General features: G+C 36.3%; 1 protein-coding gene across 1 annotated transcript in view; it reads left to right on the top strand.

Moving 5' to 3' along the window:
• Positions 1 to 5,843: 5,843 nt before the first annotated feature.
• LOC110462669 overlaps positions 5,844 to 22,231 on the top strand; it is a 31,887-nt gene continuing 15,499 nt past the window's right edge. The window contains exons 1-9 of the mRNA XM_021516749.1: positions 5,844 to 5,881; positions 11,447 to 13,225; positions 13,552 to 13,725; positions 14,000 to 14,135; positions 14,436 to 14,597; positions 15,980 to 16,093; positions 17,314 to 17,519; positions 19,135 to 19,297; positions 21,962 to 22,075. Of these exons, the coding sequence (XP_021372424.1) occupies positions 11,462 to 13,225; positions 13,552 to 13,725; positions 14,000 to 14,135; positions 14,436 to 14,597; positions 15,980 to 16,093; positions 17,314 to 17,519; positions 19,135 to 19,297; positions 21,962 to 22,075 (2,833 nt within the window). The 5' untranslated portion in view covers positions 5,844 to 5,881; positions 11,447 to 11,461. The remainder of the gene's footprint in view (positions 5,882 to 11,446; positions 13,226 to 13,551; positions 13,726 to 13,999; positions 14,136 to 14,435; positions 14,598 to 15,979; positions 16,094 to 17,313; positions 17,520 to 19,134; positions 19,298 to 21,961; positions 22,076 to 22,231) is intronic.

Genomic DNA, 22,231 nt, shown 5'->3' with positions numbered 1-22,231 from the left:
AGGAAATCAGACAACATATCATGACGATAATTGACAGATGGGTAATCAGACAACATATGATGACTATATTTGACAGACAGGTAATCTGACAACATATGATGACTATATTTGACCTACAGGTAATCAGACAACATATGATGACGATAATCGACAGATGGGTAATCAGACAACATATGATGACTGTTTCTGACAGAAAGGAAATCAGACAACATATCATGACTATATTTGACCTACAGGTAATCAGACAACATATGATGACGATAATCGACAGACGGGTAATTTGAGACAACATATGATGACTATATATGACAGACAGGTAATCTGACAACATATGATGACGATGATCAACAGACAGGTAATCAGACAACATATTATAATTGTATTTGACTTTCAGGTAGCCAGACAACATTAGATGACTATATTTGACCTACAGGTAATCAGACAACATATGATGATGATAATTGACATACAGGTAATCAGATAACACTATGATGACTATATTTGACTGAAAGGTAATCTGACAAGGTGCTGTGTTAGAAATATTTACTGCTTTCAGTCATATCTTCTGAGTCAGGAAAGCTTATGTTAAACTTTTAATAATCAAGACTGTCTGGACTGGTTTTTTTACTGTGACCACAAATTAAAGTATGTGAGCTGCAAAAGTTCCACTTTTAAACACGAATTAAACTGTCTGAATTACAAAGGGTGCGCTGTAAAAAGTCAAACCAAAGCGTCTGAAGTTTCTCAAATGTAAAAACAATCCAAATTAAAGCATCTGAACTCCAGCTAGACAGACTAAAATAATGTAATGAATCGTGTAATGGGGCACATGTTATACCTAACTTGCTGTTAAATTACTCAGAAGATTGGTTTCCATGGAGTCATGCTACAACTTTATGAAGCTATTATAAACAGCAGCTGTACTATTGATGGGCAATCGGTTTAAAATCATAATTGAGAATCGGTTTCTAATCGAAAGTAGTAAACTGTCATTGATGATCGATTGCATAATCCGTTCATAATTTTATGGGACTGAATAGGATGGATGGACAAATGGACAGAGTTACTATCAAGAGCCAAAAACGGATGGACAGACAGACTGACGGACACAACATAAAACATGAATAACCAATAACCATAGGCTGAAACAACATGACATTTCTTTACACACACATAGTTTTGTAATATATATTAATTAGATCAATATTAATTAAATCAATAGGATTTTAACTCCCTTTGCGTAGAATGGAAATTTCCTGGCGTTCACACAAATACGAAATTATGTAGTAGTACCAGGTAGGTAATGCTAAGATGTGACGTACTGTTAGTTTTGTTGAAATTGGATTACTACTACTTTAAGCTGTAGTGTGAACCATTATATTTAAAGATGGACAGATTGTCAGACATCCCCGACCTTTTGTACATACCAATCTTATGGATTTTTTGCAAGGGGGTATACAATCAATCTGAAATCATTTTTAAAACTATTCTTTTAGTCAGGCCTAATGTTTTGCAAAGCATAAAAATATCTATCCCTTTTATCTTGTGACAATTTCTGAAGCATGAGACTAGTACATAACCCACAAAGGAATTAACTTACAGACATAGTCCTGTTTTCATTCAGAAACCAGACATCTCACAAATCAATACGCTATTTTATCACAGACACATGAATATTAATCATGTTTGCTACTTCAGAGAGGTCAAATTGTCTAGACATCACACAGCAGTATTTCAACCATCATAGACATTCTATACATGTATGTGTAAATGTTATATATGTATCAGTTTACCATGACTAATCAGTGTGCCAAACTTTGCATTGTAATATGAGCAAATTTCCAGGTAAGACAATTCACATATTTATCTTAAATGATATCAGACACATACAAAGTAAGAAATGATATCAGACACATACGATGTAAACAATGATTCAGACACATACAATGTAAGCAATGATATCAGACATATACAATGTAAGCAATGATATCAGACACAATTATATACAATGTAAGCAATGATATCAGACACATACAATGTAAGCAATGAAATCAGACACATACAATATGATATCAGACACATGCAATGTAAGTAATGATATCAGACACATGCAATGTAAGCAATGAACTCAAGCCACATACAATGTAAGAAATGATATCGAACACAAACAATGTAAGCAACCGATATCAGACACATACCATACAATGTAAACAATGATTCAGACACATGCAATGTAAGTAATGATATCAGACACATGCAATGTAAGTAATGATATCAGACACAAACACTGTAAGCAACTGATATCAGACACATGCAATGTAAGTAATGATATCAGAAACATACAATGTAAGAGAAATGATATCAGACACATACAATGTAAGAAATGATATCAGACACAAACAATGTAAGCAACTGATATCAGACACATACAATGTAAACAATGATATCAGACACATACAATGTAAGCAATGATATCAGACACATACAATGTAAGAAATGATATCAGACACATACAATGTAAGAAATGATATCAGACATATACAACGTAAGCAATGATATCAGACACATACAATGTAAGCAATGATATCAGACACATACAATGTAAGCAATGAACTCAAGCCACATACAATGTTAGCAATGATATCTGACACATACAATGTAAGAAATGATACCAGACACATACAATACAAGCAATGATATCAGACACATACAATGTAAACACTGATAGCAGACACATATAATGTAGGCAATGATATCAGACACATATAATGTAAGCAATGATATCAGACACATACAATGTAAGCAATGATATCAGACACATACAATGTAAACAATGATATCAGACACATACAATGTAAGCAATGATATCAGACACATACAATTTAAGCAATGAACTCAAGCCACATACAATGTAAGCAATGATATCAGACACATATAATGTAAGAAATTATATCAGACACATACAATGTAAGCAATGATATCAGACACATAAAATTTAAGCAATGAACTCAAGCCACAAACACTGTTAGCAATGATATCTGACACATACAATGAAAGAAATGATACCAGCCACATACAATGCAAGAAATGATACCAGCCACATACAATGCAAGAAATGATATCAGACACATGCAATGTAAGTAATGATATCAGACACAAACAATGTTAAGAAATGATACCAGCCACATACAATGTAAGGAATGATATCAGACACATAAAATGTAAGCAATGATGTCAGACACATACAATATAAGCAATGATATCACACACATATAATGTAAGCAATGATAGCAGACACATATAATGTAAGCAATGATGTCAGACACATATAATGTAAGAAATTATATCAGACACATACACTGTAAGCAATGATATAAGACACATATAATGTAAGCAATGATATCGGACACATACAATGTAAGTAATGATACCAGACACATTCAATGAAAGAAATGATACCAGACACATACAATGGAAGCAATGAGATCAGACACATACAATTTAAGCAAGAAACTCAAGCCACATACGATGTAAACAATGATAACAGACACATACAATGTAAGCAATGATATCAGACACATACAATGTTAAGAAATGATATCAGACACATTCAATGTAAGCAATGATATCAGACACATACAATGTAAGCAATGATATCAGACACATACAATGTAAGCAATGATATCAGACACATACAATGTAAACAATGATATCAGACACATACAATGTAAGAAATGATATCAAACACATACAATGTAAACAATGATATCAGACACATACAATGTTAAGAAATGATATCAGACATATACAATGTAAGCAATGATATCAGACACATATAATGTAAGCAATGATATCAGACACATACAATGTAAGTAATGATATCAGACACATACAATGTAAGCAATGATATCAGACACATACAATGTAAGCAATGATATCAGACACATACAATGTAAGCAATGATATTTTATGGGACTGAATACCAAGTGAGAACACTACTATTACAACCAGAGACAGAGTTGTTAAATTAATACACAAAGTTTCGTTCTTTTATAATAAATGGATTTCAAACAAGTTTTATGCAGTTATATCAATCATATAATAAAAAAAGTCCAAAGAATATATGACTTTCAATACCTATATAGGTACATTTTTTACATTAAATGAAAACATTAACACTGACTTCAATGAAGAACCAATTTTATACACAACAAAAACGATGAAACAACAGTTTACCTGTTTCTTACAATTCGAGATATTTAAATGAGGCAGATAGCAAGATAAAAGAAAATACAAACTTATACTTTGGCGTATCAGGGGCTACTCACTCAACACAATAAGCTAACTATATACAATACTACAAAAACAAACATGTACTGACGAGGTAGCCTCCTAAGCAAAGAAAGAGGCCACAAGGAAAAACAAAAATATATTCTCAGTAATATAATTTAAGTAGGCCAGACAACTAACTCTTGAGCGATTCAAGACAGGCCGAAAGTAAATATCTAGTGAAAGTTTACGTTCTCGAGTTTACGTATACATGTAGATATCTAGAGAAAACCCTTGAGCGATTCAAGAGCTGCATATAAGATAGAACGTTCTTGAGCGATTCAAGACAGTATACATGTAGATATCTAGAGCAAACCCTTAAGCGATTCAAGAGCTGCATATAAGATACTCATATATATAAGTAGTAAAGAAAGCTTTTAAGCGATTTAAAAGCCGAGAGCTTTGCCTTGAGCGATTCAAGAGAGGCAAACTGACCACCAGACTTAAGCGATTTAAGAGCTGGCAAGACGAAACTCCTGAGCGATTCAAGAGCCTAGTAGAATCAAGAATAGACAGAAAAATTAAAGCAAAAGCAGTAAAATAATCAACAGATTTTCTATAAGTGACATTGCAATTACAATGGCTACAATAGTGAGTTTTGACAATGTAATACCCTCATTCACCAAAGATGATTCTGACTATGTTTGAGTAATTTCCTACAGAAAGTTGTCAAAATATGCCCAAAAGTGTTATTTCCCTATATAAACTATAGTAAACTTTACCCCCTCCCCAAGGGAGAACGAATAGCTCGGGGGTCATAAAATTTACAATTTAAATAAAGCCCCTGATGATCTTTCTTTTCATGCAGAGAAAATCACTGTAGTACCTATGAGTCTGCAGGGAGCCTTCGGGCAGGTGAGCTAATAAACTATAGTAAATTTAACCCCCTCCCCAAGGGAGAACGGATAGGGCGGGGGGTCCTGAAATTTACAATTTCAATAAAGCCCCTGATGATCTTTCTTTCCATGCAGAGAAAATCACTGTAGTATCTCTGAGTCTAGAGAAGAAGATTTTTGAAATATTGGTTAAATTTCCCTTTGGGGCCCCACCCTGGCCCCAGGGGTTGGGGTAGGAATCCCAATTTTACAATTTTGTAGCACCTCATCTACCAAGGATGATGGTACCAATGATGCAAGTGAATGTCAAGTGCAAATTCTGAATTTACATTACAATATTTGTTCATGTTATTCAGAAAACTTTATAAACTTGTTTTAAGTTTTAAATTTCATGAACATAAAGGTTCTTTTGAATTAATCAAGAACACTTTTCATGAACTGTTCATAAACATGACCATCAACATTGAATGGCAATAATGAAAGAACAATCACTATAAATAAAAGTTCATCAGTTTCATTTTGAAGTTCAAGAGCTATAAGTTTCATGAACTAAATGATCATGAGTTTCATAGAGAGTCGGCGGGCCGTCTCTGTTGTAGTCTGACCCAGGAACAGTAATATGCTAGTCATCTTCCTCTCTCGGCTGTAGGCTAGGGAATCCATCAACAAAATGGCCTCTCACCAACAAATCTTGGCTTTTGTTTCATTTTCATCAGGTAAGATAAAAACAATTTATATTATCTTAGAAAAAACCCACCAAAGGAAGTTCTCCGAAAAATGAAGGAAACCCCTCATTATTTTATCACAACTTTAATTTGAAGTGTGGAGTTTACATTTGATCCTGTCTTTGACAATTTATATATTCTTTGGATGTTAATTGGTTGTTAATGGAACTTAATTTCAGTTTTTGCTTCATTCATGATACAAATTTCATTACATAATGTATTAAAAGTTACTCCCTTCATTGACATCTGTATACCATATTGATCCATATTAGTGTTTTATTGTTTCATGAAGAGGAGAATATAATGATTTCATACTTGCCAACCCTTTTCAACCAGTGAATTTTCTATTCTTATTGTTAAGATCTGATGATTTCATCTGAGATAAAAGCTTAAAAGATGTAATTTAAAAGTGTTATTTTCCCCTGGGAGTATGTATATACACACCTTTAATTTATGTTTTTAATTCTGAGCACAAGTAATCTCGGGGCCCCATGGAAAATTCAAAAAGTTGGCAAGTATGTAATTCCAGTGCCAGGCTGATCAATATCCGTAAACACTTGTAAACAGATCAGGCAGATCTGTATAATATCCCATTTAATTCACGCTAATAAATCTACAGGTTTCAAATAACTCATAAAATGTCATCTATGTCTTTGTTCATAAAAATGTAGTTCATTGGTCAGTATGTGTATACATATATATACAGGTGGTAAACGACTAATGTATGGAGTTATTAGTTACATATAGAAACTGTGCAATGTCTTTTTTAAATAAGGGGGCATTTGCTAATACACTATCATTCAGGATTAATCACTAAACACAGCTTGACTACTATTATATATAGTCGGTGTTTAACCTGAGTGTATCAGCGACCAGCACACACATTCCTGAAAACGACAACGGAATGGTTTGGTAATATGAGAGTTGTAGTGTACTTAAGGAATGATATAAAGTATTGAGAGTACTAGTGATGTTCAGTGCATCAGCAGATATCTGATTGCATCTGTTTATATATACAAAGGTATTCCTGGAAACCTTCAATATCCGTGGAATTCTCTTTCATCATCATGGTATAGCCAGCTACAATGGTTGATAATATTTACTGCAAGTCTATAATGGTGTGTATAAAATACAGTTTTTTTCATTGTGGTAATCTAAATAAATCTAACATCACCGGACAGCAGCTCAGGATTTTGATAAAGAAACTATTGTTGCTACTCTTGCTAAAACATTATGCTACCTTTGTAACATTGGTATATATTAATATCAGGCCCATTAGGGCCATATTGGTCCCCTTAGTTGTAAAACAGTTGTTTCTCATTTTTGTGATGTGACAAACAAAATGTTTTACAGACTGCCAGATAAACAAGAGGCCCAGAGGGCCTGTATCGCTCACCTGAATATGTTTAAAATAATTGGTATGAAGTATAGATATAGACATGAAATTTCAGAAAGATCCATCCAGTACTTGAGATATAACAAATTTCAAACAGAGCCTCACCTCTATGCCCCTAGGGGGGTCATACCCACCGTTTATACAAAATTGAGTCCCCTTGGCCAAAGGATGCTCCAGACTAAATAAGGATAAAATCCCTTAATCACGATGGTCGAAGAAGGATTTTAAAGGTTTTACCTCTATTTCTCCTATAGGGCCCAGCCCCTCAGGTCCCAGGGGGGCAACACCCACCGTTTATACAAAATTGGTTCCCCTTTACCCAAGGATGCACCACACGAAATATGGACCAAATCTTTTCATTCCTACAGAAGAAGAAGGATTTTAAAGAATAATTTGCTATGTTTCCCCTATTGGGCCCCGCCTCTCAGGCCCCTGGGGGGTCAGACCCATGGTTTATACAAAATTGGTGTCCCTTCACCCAAGGATGCTTCTGACCAAATATGGAATAAATCCTGTCATTCCTACAGTAGAAAAAGGATTTTTATTTAATATATTTCCCATATTGGGCCCCGGCCCTCAGCCCCCAAGGGGTCCAGACCCACCGTTTATACAAAATTGGTTTCCCTTAATCCAAGGATGCTCAACACCAAATATGGACCAAATCCTGTCATTCCTACAGAAATAGAAGGATTTTAAAGAATAATTTGCTATGTTACCCTATTGGGCCCCGCCCCTCAGGCCCTTGGGGGGCCAAACCCACGGTTTATACAAAACTGAGTCCCCTTGGCCCAAGGATGCTCCAGACTTAATAAGGATAAAATCCCTTAATCCCTATGGTAGGAGAAGGATTTTGAAGGTTTTACCTATTTCCCATATTCGGCCCCGCCCATCTGCCCCAAGGGGTGCCACACCCACCATTTATATAAAATTGAGTCCCCTTGGCCCAAGGATGCTCCAGACTAAATTAAGATAATATTCTATAATCCCTACGGTAGAAGAAGGATTTTGAAGGTTTTACCTCTATTTCCCCTATTGGGCCCCGCCCCTCTGCCCCCAGGGGGGCCACACCCACCATTTATACAAAATTGAGTCCCCTTGGCCTAAGGATGCTCCAGACCAAATTTAGTCAAAATCTACATGGCCGTTCAGGACTAGTACCGTTTTAAAGGAAAAGTTGACGGACGGACGGACGACGGACGCTGCGGTATGGCATAAGCTCACCATGGTCCTTCGGACCAGGTGAGCTAAAAAACACTTTAGAGTGATCGATAAATTATATTATACAGGTACGCAGACAAAGCCTTTTGAGTTTAATTCTACACTCTGTAATATACCAGTAACGTTGATATTTATAGAATTACAATGGGCCCCAAGCTTTAATATTGGACTCCTTGAGAATAAGATAATCAAAATTATTCAACCTATTTTATCTCACCTTGTTTAACAAACAAGAGACCCAGAGGGCCTGTATTGCTCACGTGGATATTTAAGCAATCATTGCAAAAGATTCTCAATGATAGTAGTATGGCAAAAAAGATCTTAGGGAAAGGTCCATTCCCCTGGACTAATTCTGCCAGCATGTGTGTATCCAAATCTTCATTCTCAGTAATTGTATATATTACAATAGGGTGGGGATCTCAAAGGTTTCCATGTTATGATCCAGGGACTTAGTCCCTAAGGGTGTGGCCAAACCCAAGGGTCAATTCTAATATCAGTATTGTACCTGTCGATTTGTGACTAGCAATTGTATACCTGTATATGTTTATAGGGTTGGTATCTCAACCGTTTAAAAGTTTATATGATCAAGCAACTCTGTCTGCATGGGTTGGGCCAGACCCCAGGGCCATTCTGGTAAAATATGTGTGTTTGTCCATACTCAGTATATATATGGTTATAGGCTGGGGGTCTTTATCATTTCCAAGTTAAAATCACTTTTTGGCCCTTCCCTTCAACCTTCCAGTAGCTTGGGTCAGCCCTTCAAATTGTAAAAGTCCCACCAACTGATAATGCATCCATCCTAGCTGAGTCGGTAGGAAGTGGCTAGTATTTTACCAGGCTGGGTGACATAATTATATATGCACCTAGCTCAACTTGGCCCTTTAATATTGAGCGCCTTATACAATGTAAATAATACACATGTAATGTCATGTGTATATATAGCCATTGGACAGCAGAATGTTCCAGAAATCTATAACAGTGGGGAATCCCCAACCATGCACATTCAAAATATTATGAAATGTTTTGAACTTGCCTGTTAGATACAAAATTCACCTGAAATGACCAGCTTGTGTATTCTGTTTTAACTAAACAATAGAAACACACAAAAGGTAAGGCATATAGATGTTATGTCAATCTGAACTAAAGTAGGGAAACATGTTTTGATTTTATGAGGCGGCTTTTAAACTTTCGAGCATTTATTGTTCGGGCGTTCCAGAGCATGATAACTGCTGAACGATCTGCATGGTCATCACGGTCTCTGTTAACACCTAGGTGTACTTAACTGGTCATTTGTTTGATAAATTTAGTGGTTTTTAATGAAATCTATTCCCTGTTAATGAGCGAGATTAGGATATCTCAGAAGAGGGCTAAGATTCTGTAACGCCTCGGTTGTAAAAATGTTACAGAATTTTAGCCCTCAATGAGATAACCTAATCTCGCTTGTATTCATGAAACTGTTCTCATGTTCAAGCATTGATATTGTGCTCAAACCGATTTTCTTGTAACTCACTTAAGTCATGTCAAATGATCAAAAAGTCAAATGTAAACATTGAAAACAGTATTTGGCATTAAGTCTCTTCAATTTTATTCCAATATCATTGACAAAATAAGATTTCATTATGAATTTATTAACGAAACAAGAAATTAGGCTTGAGCACAAAATTCATGCTTTCAGAGCATGAGAATGGTTTTATAAATAGGGGCCCTGATCTTGTTCAGTTACAGCTATTTTTTCTCTCACACCTTTTAGTTAAAAAAATCTTCAAATAAATATTGTCTCTACGTTACTTAAAGCTACGTTTGAATGCTTCAGCGTAGAAATGTACTCCGTTCTTACAAAGGCAACGTATTTCACAGTTTAGATTATTTTCTATCTGCAACCTCAGATATCTTACAACATTAAAACAATACATATAACGACAAAACAGAATATCTATAATGCAGGTTTTCAATTTCGAGACTATAAAACGCAGATGACTACATCGCTGTGTAAAAATTCTGCGTAAATTGTCACGTAAAGGTACTAGACAGATCAAGCGAGATAGAAATATCTAGCTCTAGGTTAATGACGTGGATATATATATATCCGACTGTCTGAGGTGAGAGAAAAGATTGTCACATATACTGAACTAGTCATCAAAAAGGAACTCATATATCAATGTTGTGCTGATGAACCTAATGTATATGCTTCAGCTAATTTATTGGTTGACATAATACTGCCTGATAAACCAATAAATGGGAGAAAAGCGCCAGCAATTCTGTTTTCTAGTTTGTTTGTACCAAATACAAGGACACCATATAATATTTCATTTGGCAGGAATGTTGGGTATACGTGCAAGCTTCATCGAGTCACTGCTTTGTAAAAACAATGTTCTTATCCAGACAGTTTGCCGACATTCTGCCAGCTTGGTCACTGGTGATGTTAGTGATGTGGGAGTTACTTCCCCTTGTTCACCAGTGGTGAACAACTGGTGTCGTAACCTGGCTGGGTCGGTAAGCCACCTGGTCTCTGTTCATAATGGCTCTGAGACAGGTTTACGACACCTTGTTCACCACTGTGGTGAACAAGGGGAAGTAACTACCACATCAATAACGTCACCAGTGACCAAGCTGGCAGAATGTCAGCGAAACTGTTGTTTGATTTCATTTTGTTTTTACATAACAGTGACTCAATGAAACTTGCCCATATATGGTTCATCAGTTTTTGAGAAGTCGAAAATTAGCATTGTTTACAGATGAACAACTATGGACAAAGGGCGATCACAATAAGTCAAAAGACTAATTGTCTAAAGTGATAAGTAATAAGTAATAAGTTTGTCTGACATTAGAACTGAAAACTTGACCTGATGATTATATTCAGTAAAAAAAATCTTTCATAATGTGTATATACATGTTCCACACAATTTGTACAATAATTTGTAAAATAGAAGTTTGTATTTCAGGGAATTCCAACAGCAATGAGGATTGCTGAAGATGCCAAGGATGACAAGTGTAAGAGGAATGCTCACCTTCAGGAACTTTCACAGGAATCCTGTGCCAAACAATTTGCTGCAAGAGACTTGAAATATCAGAAGGGGAAAAATGTCAATGTTAGACAGGCTTCAAAGCCTCGCCATACTGTGTGTAAAGAAAATGACAAACAGAATTTGTGTATAAAGTCCATTTCAGGAAAGGGTGACTATTTCTCTAGGTGTATGTACAACTCATGGGACAAACAATCCGAGGTCAGAAGCTTTAAAGACTGTAAGGAAAGAGAGTTAGGAATACAAAATCAGGAGAAGTGTGATCTTACTGATTACTCTTTGAGAAAAGCCCAAGTAAGATTGGATTTCAGAGAAAAACATGAGAGTGAAAAACTAAAAAGTTTACTTTCACCAAGCAAAAAAACTGAATATTTAGGCGGACTTAAAGGTTTGGATTGGATGTTCCAACACTCCCCTGCATCACCTGCCCAGCAGGACCAAGTTGTCAACATGATGCACTCATCAGAAATCACTGATCAGGACGTTGATTTTCATGTGCAGCCCCCGAATATCCTCAGAGACAGTGGCTTCCAAGGAAGCAATGCTCCAACAGAGGAGCCCCAAGGAAAGATCACTGATCAAGAGAACATGAGGGAGTTTAATGATACTTATCTGGGAGGATCTGAGGATTCTCATACTGAAATAATTGGTGGACCTGTCCTTGGAGATGACGGTGAGGAGAAAGTTGCAGAGGAAGTGGACACAGCAGAAGAGGAAGAGGCAGCAGTAGAGCATGAGAGAGCTGAAGAGGAGGAGTCGCATATAGTGGAGGAAGTCAATGTCAAGGGTGATGTTCTTTCAGTCATTGATAACCATGTACAGGTTGAGACAGCAGAAGAGGAGATTGAGCATATAGTGGAGGATGTCAATGTCGAGGGTGATGTTCTTTCAGTCATTGGTAACCATGTACAGGTTGAGACAGCAGAAGAGGAGATTGAGCATATAGTGGAGGATGTCAATGTCGAGGGTGATGTTCTTTCAGTCATTGGTGAGGTACAAGGAGCTCTGGAACAGCCTCTGGATCCACCAGCAGATCATGTCCAGGGCCAGTCACCAGTACACAACTTTGAAGGAGATTACAGAGACATACATGGTTCAAATCCACATAAAGTTGACTTCCCACCTACAAACAGGCAATATCCAGAGAATATTTATGATGCCAACTCTCTCACATGTGATGGACTTATTGAATCCGATGATGAAGACAGCCAACTCAGTCACATTGATTCCAATATTAACGGCAATGACAATGAAGAACAGAACTACCAAGCAGCTGCAGAACCATTGCCAACTGTTGGAGCAGTTGCCCTTAATATGTTTGGAAATCGGTCAAGATCTACACTCGAAGGAATTCCAGCGGAGCTTACAGGTAATGCTCGAGGAATTCATGTAGGGCTCATAGACACAGAGGGAGCTCAAGCAAGACCAACACAAGATGCCCAAATAAGACCAATACAAGGAGTGCATGAGGCAGGGTCTATACAAGACACGCAAGCAAGAGAAACAAATGTCTTAAGAGGATCTTGTCATGAGGGTCACATGACTAGTGAAATTTTCGAAGCAGGTCATCAAGAACTACTGTTACAGCAAAGCATACGAAACGTTACAGGAGGAAATACAAATTTGGCCAAGCAGTTCCTGTCCCATCTCAAGACAGATAGATTACTGTCACAGCACTGTGGGGTTATAGTGTGCAGGGTAGGTATCTTTTTAATCGTGCTTGTGTTTTAAATGGTAGACCATATGAACATCTGTACAAATCCAGGTTTTCTGTGTGTTGAAAACATCACATCTAATTGAAATAAAATCATCTTTAAAAAATCATAGACACATGATTATATTCACAGTTAAAGCTTTTGTTTACAGATCCTATAAAATTTTAAAAATATTCTTTTTTATTTTCATATGTCATTTTGATATCTAATTACACTGTTTCAGGAAAATGTGATCTTTTTGTTTGGCCCCTAATTATTCTGGGTTGATTATACTACTGTTGTTGTAATAAGAACTGTTATATACTATAGGCCCTACAGACAGTAGTTGAGAGAGGAGAAGGTGGGAGGTTTACCACTGGCCATGGAGGCCAGTATATTGTGGTATCTGAGGAGGGACGTGGAGGTTACGGCATTGTCCACCTTTGTGAAGCAGTCATTGTAAATGGACATCAGCTGGAGAGTGTCAAATTTGCAAGGAAAAGGGTAAGCTACAAAAAGTATGGAACCTCTTGACACTTGAAACATTGTGATGATGTCACAAGCGTCAAATAAAAAAATTATGTGCCTTGACCAATGTCCCTTCTCTCACTTATTGAACAGATTTCGGCTTATATTCATAACTTATTTATTGCAAACGGGAACTGGAACGGATCCAGAGTGAAATATGCTACTGCCATAAAATAGACCGGAGGGATCAATTTTGGTAAATATTAGTTAGGAAACGAATTCTATAAATTTACCTGTTTGTACATTCTAGATGCCAATCTGGAGGTTTAATGTACAGGAGGCTGGGTTGTACATAGACTATGGGCAACGACTACGCTGGATGCTTGATTTGAAGGGTATTGTAAGAGACGGAGACAACGTAGACCTATTCCTTCAGTATGCACCAGGTAGTAACAGATTCTATCCCAGCTTTCCTCTACAATATTTCCTTCAAAATCTCCAACTGAATTTGAGTTAACACCTATTTTGTAGTTAAAGGGAACTATGAAATTATTTCAAGTTTTATTCTGGGGTGTAAATTTTCTCCAGACAATAGCCCAATACTATTGTTTACAGCATCCTCCCCCCCCCCCCCCCCCCCCCCCTCCCCAAATATAAGGGCCAATTCTACATCACAAATTTATTTGAAAGGCAAAATTTGTTTGCAATAATTGGTTGAATTCTATGGTATGTACTTTTGTATGTAGGTGGTTCCCTTGCAAAGTGGATACAGAAATCCCCTGATCTACAGATTGTGGACAGTATTGGGCAGAATATCATCTACAATCAGATACATGGCATTGTATACCAGCTACTTAGATGTACGTCAGACTTAAACAGACTGAAGACAGCTCACTGGGATATCAAAGGTTGGTAAACAGTCACTGTGGCCATGTTCTATCCCTCAATCTATCTATATGTTATACTCCACAGATTACCAGTACAGTCACTGTGGTCAGGTTAACTGTCACTGTGGTCAGGTTAACAGTCACTGTGGTCAGGTTAACTGTCACTGTGGTCAGGTTAGCAGTCAATGTGGTCAGGTTAACTGTCACTGTGGTCAAGTTAACTGTCACTGTGGTCAGCTTAACCGTCACTGTGGTCAGGTTAACTGTCGCTGTGATCAGGTTAGCAGTCAATGTGGTCAGGTTAACAGTCACTGTGGTCAGGTTAGCAGTCAATGTGGTCAGGTTAACAGTCACTTTGGTCAGGTTAGGTTAGCAGTCAATGTGGTCAGGTTAACAGTCACTGTGGTCAGGTTAACTGTCACTGTGGTCAGGTTAACTGTCGCTGTGATCAGGTTAACCGTCGCTGTGGTCAGGTTAGCAGTCAATGTGGTCAGGTTAACAGTCACTGTGGTCAGCTTAACAGTCACTGTGGTCAGGTTAACTGTCGCTGTGATCAGGTTAACTGTCGCTGTGGTCAGGTAAACAGTCACTGTGGTCAGGTTAACAGTCATTGTGGTCAGGTTAGTAGTCAATGTGGTCAGCTTAACTGTCACTGTGGTCAGGTTAACTGTCGCTGTGATCAGGTTAACCGTCGCTGTGGTCAGGTAAACAGTCACTGTGGTCAGGTTAACAGTCATTGTGGTCAGGTTAGCAGTCAATGTGGTTAGCTTAACTGTCACTGTGGTCAGGTTAACTGTCGCTGTGGTCAGGTTAACCGTTGCTGTGGTCAGGTTAACAGTTGCTGTGGTCAGGTTAACAGTCGTTGTGGTCAGGTTAACTTTCACTGTGGTCAGGTTAACTGTCACTGTGATCAGGTTAACTGTCGCTGTGGTCAGGTTAACTCAATTTGAGAAATTAGCTGAACACAGCTTTGCAAGCAAACAAATCATAATGCGCTAGCGCCCATTATGTTGTTTGCTTGCAAAGCCGTGTCATTCAAATAGATCATAAATACCATACAAAAGCAGTTCAATGCTTAAATAACACACTCAGATATTGCCCTCACACATTTAAAAGGATTGTCATCGTTGCTCCAAAAGCAAGTTCTTTACAGTCATTTTTTCATCTCATTAAAATGTTTACCAGGTACTTGATTTTTTATGTATACCCGGTAAGTAAAGGAAAGACAGAACACTCTAGGCCAGGAAAAAACCCACACTCATCCAAATTCTTTTGTAAAAGTATCTTTCATCAAATTTCTTCAATTGAGTTATCTATAATGGTATGATACAAATGTTTTTTTACAGCATAAAACCCTGCCTGCCAACTTCTTTGTTTGACTATATCCGTGTTTGTCTTATAAGCTTGGAACGTCCTGTTTACAACTGAAGATTGTCAAGGAAGCTCTGCAGTTTTGATAGACACTGGAACAGCCAAGGTTTGGACGGACTTACAGCACAATGGCATACGACATCTTGGTAAGTATACTTCTTATAGTCATTTTGCTAATTAAATAGATATGGAGATTTGTATTTGATTAGATTGATGTTATGTTCTTCCTTAGAGAACTATGTATTTTCTTTGTAAACTACTTTTGTTAACTATGTATTTTCTTTTTAAACTATTTTTGTTAATTTGTGTTATAAGCAAAAATACCTATCTAGACTGCAAGATTTTGCAATAGTATCTACAAAGTACTATGATATGAGATTGCAAAATTACCTATATCTCTGGTGCAAAATTCCTAGCTAAGGTGTGATATCAATATTATGTGAAATATTATTGGTTGCTAAGGATACGAAAAATGCAAAATGTAACTTACATATATCCTGCGTGGAAATCTTCTGTCTTCTGGTCAGGTGCTCATATAATCCATCAAGAATAACTCTCTGCTAATAATCTTGTGTATATTATCCTGTGTGAAATTCTCCTAATATTTCCGACCAGATGAATGTGTAATCCTTTTGAGAATAAACTTTCCTGACATGAACGGTTGAATAACAGACACACAACTGATGATGTATGACACAAGTGAACACATTACAATCATGCATGATTTCGATCCAATTCCTGTCTTGAGTGTTTTCAGGCTTAAGATGTTAAAATCCCCGATGAACTTGACAATTAGTATTGACTATTGTGTCAAGTAACTCATCTATGCAGGTGTCCATATTACACGGAGCTTTCTAAGCTAACATTTAGAGTGTTAATCACTACTATCAAAATGAAAGTGAAAATGTTTGCTGATAAGGTATTTTATGAAATTGGAGCTTAGGTATGTATACGAGTCAAAAAATGTAATCAGCTCACATGGATAAGTTAGTACAAGAGCTTGCTGACACAAACAGCAGTCTGGGACAGGAATACCTATTACATATCACATGTGTGTGCCCGGTACAATACTCGAAATTTCATAAAGCAGCTGAATTGACCAACATCAATTGATACACAATAATCCCATGATAAACCTATTATCTCTCTGACGTACATTTTGTATCCAGAAACCAAAGATAAACCTATTATCTCTGTGACGTATCCTACGTTCAGAAACCTATGATAAACCTACTATCTCTCCGACGTATCGTATGTGCTGAATCCTATACAAAACCTACTATCTCTCCAAAGGCTGATTTATTTGTCAAATCCTTAGTCTGTTGTGGTTGAGATAGAGACATATCTAACCTCTTTTGTTTTTCAGATGGAACTCTGATTTTCTTCCCGCCAGAGATTGAGGAGGTGTGTGTGTTTGTAGAGGATTTCTTGGACCTTGAGTTAGTAGATGCCTGGAATATAGGTGCCACCATTTACCACGTTCTCACCGGGCGCCATCTATGGTTTGAGAAAAAACAAGAGTTCAGGATGAAGTATGGACAAAAAAACTGGAAAAAACCTATGAGGGACTATGTATGTATTTTATACTGTACTGAATTATTGGAAATCAATTTTATTATTTTTACATATCAAAATTTCACAAAATTTCAGTCTTAGATGAAGAAAGAGACAAAGGTTGCACTGTATGTGAAGTAAATAATATGTAATCATTAATTCCAAACTGATTTATGTTTTTAAAAACATCTATTTTCTCATTAAAACACGGGATTTGAGGTATTTACAAACTCTGAACTACCTTTTACTGTTGTTTTGCTTTCATGAATTTAAGTTCACATAAATTGTCATTTGAAGTACTGTATTATCTTGGAAACAGGCTTTTTTGAAGACAAAGCATCACAAGTATGCAAATCCCCTAGCTCACATTCACATGCCTTGCATGGTGAAACCATATGCACATGTACCAATCTAGTGATCAAAATGTTTTCATGCAATTTATATTAACTAGTGTGACCTTAACCTTTGACTGATAACAACAATACTAAAACAAAAACTTAGGGTGGTCGGTTGGTGCAGCACACTTGCCTTTCACCAAGGCAGCCAGGGTTTGATTCCCTGGTCGGACTTGAAAAGGTAATGGGACACCTGCTCGACAATGTGGGTTCCCTCAACTTGTTTCATAATTGTTGTTTAGAAATAATAAATAAAGGTTTCTATATTTAATGATAAAGATATGCCAAAGGAAAAACCAATGAGTGAAGTTTACATCTGTAATACAGCTGCGGATAACAAGAATTTGTTTGTAAATTTCTATACTTATTAACGGTGTGGACCTACTTACATCCTCAATATCCAGGGGTTACGCTCACTTTCGCTCTCTACACCCCTGGAATATGTCATAGCAAACTTGAAGGCACGAAGAAAGCTGTTTGATTGGTCTCGGGTAAAAAAAACCTGACCAATCGCTGGGCTGATACCTGTCCTTAGAAGATTACAAAGGAGAGACGCCTAACTTCAAAGCCTGTCAATTTTTACCGTTACGTAACGCAAGAGTCTTTTGATGTATATCAAAGGATCGAACTAGTCTTCTTGTCTCATCAACAAGGTGGCGCACACCGAGCCTTCCATTTTGCTGTGACATATTCCAAGGGTGTAGAGAGCGAAAGTGAGTGTAACTCCTGGATATCGAGGATGACCTACTTGGTAATTAACTTAAGATGACTGATGATGCTCATCCAGGTAATTGTAACTGTGAAGTTTCATGAAAATGTGTCAAGAAATATGGCTGATGGCAATGAGTGTCATGGTGACATTCTGTTTTTGTTGACCTTGAACATTGACTGATAACTATACATGTACCATAAAGACAAATACCATTGTTAGGTTTTATAAAAGTCTGTCTTAAATTTTGGTTTGGCCATGGAACATTCATGTAGAATTTTTCTTGAAATCTTTTCAGTGGTTTTAGGTGAAGACGAAAATGTAAAATGGACACAGGTGATCGCATAAGGTCATTTCTGAAATTTTGTCTCAGCAAGTTTGGGTTTTTGTTTAGACTATATATAGCTAACACAGCCTACAAAAAAGTGCCAATATACCACCATAGCTCTTAAGATAATTTTCAATACATACTTTGATTATATGTACATAATGAGTCATTCATATTGACGTTTCTCTCTTATATCCCCAGATATTGTCTGAGGGTTGGCGTGTATGCGAGTTAATCAACAGGATTGACCAATCACAGCACCCCCTTGTCACCCCACTTGTGCTGGTAATGTCACAACTCCTGGAATATGATGCTTGTCTGCGGCGTACAGCAACAGAGGTGCTTGACTTACCAGTGTTCTTGGGTAGGTGCCGCCTTTTTGATTGGGATATTTCTCAAATTCTAACAAGCATATGGTGGGCTATTTTATATGTATATTTATTTAATCACTTGAATGGCCAGATTAAAGAGTTACAACTTGCATTCCTTTTGGCAAGTCAAGTTCATCAGCTAGGTGTAAGCGTAAGGGGAGACAAAACTTGTATAGGTGTACTGATAAATGTTGTACAGTAAATGCAGAAAAATGTAGTTATGCAGTTCCACTCACTTAATCACTCATAGAAGAACAATATTACATTATACTGGGAATTTTTTCACTGCGGTTTAATTTTCCCCTTATGTGCCCTCCGTTATGAGGGCCAATTTATCATTACAGCAAGCATTAGTACATTGTACCATAAACAACTTGAAAATATAGTAGTTCAATGTGAAGGGCAAAATTAACACTGGGCGAAAAATGATTGCATGTGCGAAGGTGAAAGTTTGACTTGGCGAAAATATTCCTGTATACAGTATACGGCCTCATATATTGTCACTTGAAAGAACACTTTCTACAATGCAAGTTTTTAAATGCATAATATTTTTTCTTCATACTACATATGAAAGAGTCTGGCAGAAGTTGCTTTATCGAGTTGAGTTTATGTTTGTCCGAAATGAATATCACCTTTTAAATTTTTTGTTTGATGGGGAGCTCAAGGAGATACTCAGAACATCCTCCATAGTGTCCTCTTTAACTTCGCCACTGTGCTGATATAGATATCAACAATTTTATTTGTTATTGTCCCAGTGGCAGAGATAAATAAATAACCTTTCCACCCATGTACATATATGCTAAGTATGTGGACATACTCTGGTATACAAGAAAACATTTGCACACCAAACTGGTCTCTATTTTATCAATCAGATCAGACTATCTCCGCCCGACCAAAATATTTTAAAGGCATTTAATAGTCACTTATTTCAGACTAAAGTAATGTGTATATTGTGCAGTTAACTGTGAATATGTTGTGGTACATGCTGTGAAGCAATTATTTGTCATAAATTATAAATATGTGTTTGATAGTGACCAATGAAGTGTACATTGCAATGATAAACCAATATTAGTTTGATAGTGACCAATGAAGTGTACATTGTAATGATAAACCAATATTAGTTTGATAGTGACCAATGAAGTGTACATTGTAATGATAAACCAATATTAGTTTGATAGTGACCAATGAAGTGTACATTGTAATGATACACCAATATTAGTTTGATAGTGACCAATGAAGTGTATATTGTAATGATAAACCAATATTAGTTTGATAGTGACCAATGAAGTGTACATTGCAATGATAACCTAATTTTTGTTTGTAAATATAAGTTGTCTTAGTATAAGTGCTCATATTAGGGTAAATATTAAATCACACCTAAGTGTAGATTACCTGATGTATTTTCTTTCCATTTTAATCATGATGGTATATGAATGGGATCAAACAACAGGCTGCGCCGTTCTCTGCTGCATGCATTTGTATGTAACAGTATATATATTAAAACTTATTGTGAAATGAAAATGTATAGGGGAGATAACTCAAATTGCTAATAGAAAATGCAGGTCAAACTCTGCTGTATCTTGACCTCACCAGGGTAATGAGTGAATACTTGCCATCATCCTTCACTGGATCCTCCCCGGGAGTTCAAGATCCACACAGAGTGATCTGATGTACATATTAGTGTAGATAACATTGTACATATTAGTGTAGATAACATTTTACATATTAGTGTAGATAACATTGTACATATTAGTGTAGATAACGTTGTACATAATAGTGTAGATAACATTTTACATATTAGTGTAGATAACATTGTACATATTAGTGTAGCTAACGTTGTCCATAATAGTGTAGATAACATTTTACATATTAGTGTAGAAAACGTTGTACATATTAGTGTAGATAACATTGTACATATTAGTCTAGATAACATTGTACATATTAGTGTAGATAACATTTTACATATTAGTGTAGATAACATTGTACATATTAGTGTGGATAACATTTTACATATTAGTGTAGATAACATTGTACATATTAGTGTGGATAACATTTTACATATTAGTGTAGATAACATTGTACATAATAGTGTAGATAACATTGTACATATTAGTGTAGATGATATTGTACATATTAGTGTAGATAACATTGTACATATTAGTGTAGATGATATTGTACATATTAGTGTAGATGATACTGTACATATTAGTGTAGATAACATTGTACATATTAGTGTAGATAACGTTGTACATATTAGTGTAGATAATGTTGTACATATTAGTGTAGATAATATTGTACATATTAGTGTAGATAATATTGTACATATTAGTGTAGATAACGTACATATTAGTGTAGATAATATTGTACATATTAGTGTAGATAACATACATATTAGTGTGGACATTTGTCTCAACATCAATGTAAATATTAACTTATGTATTCTTTGTTGTAAAAATCAATCAAAATTTGATGTCACATTGTTGGAGTCATGAGAAATCTTAAAACATGCATAAAAAAGGAATCTTGCATTTCATGCAATTTAAACAGCTGCAAAATGTGTTACAATATCACAAATACTTTTGATAGAAATGTTAAATATAATACATATTTAAGATTTGAATTCATTTAAAATCATATTTTCAAAATTAATTTTTCAGAAATGAGACAACAACAAATCCCCAGTTGTGCAGCAGGAATGGGTGAACCACAAGTAGGGGATGGGGCCATCACCATTCCTCATTGTAGGGCAGGGAAGAGCAGAAGGTTTCCAGGTATGACAATTATAGACTGTCTAGATTTATACAGACAGAAGGTTCCTAGGTAAGACAAGTACAGACTGTCTAGATATATACAGACAGAAGGTTCCCAGGTATGACGAGCATAGACTGTCTAGATATATACAGACAGAAGGTTTCCAGGTATGACAA

The sequence above is a fragment of the Mizuhopecten yessoensis genome, unplaced genomic scaffold, assembly GCF_002113885.1.
Source record: "Mizuhopecten yessoensis strain PY_sf001 unplaced genomic scaffold, ASM211388v2 scaffold10821, whole genome shotgun sequence".
In the NCBI taxonomy this organism is placed as follows: Eukaryota; Metazoa; Mollusca; class Bivalvia; order Pectinida; family Pectinidae; genus Mizuhopecten; species Mizuhopecten yessoensis.
This window is presented reverse-complemented; position numbering and strand designations above follow the sequence as displayed.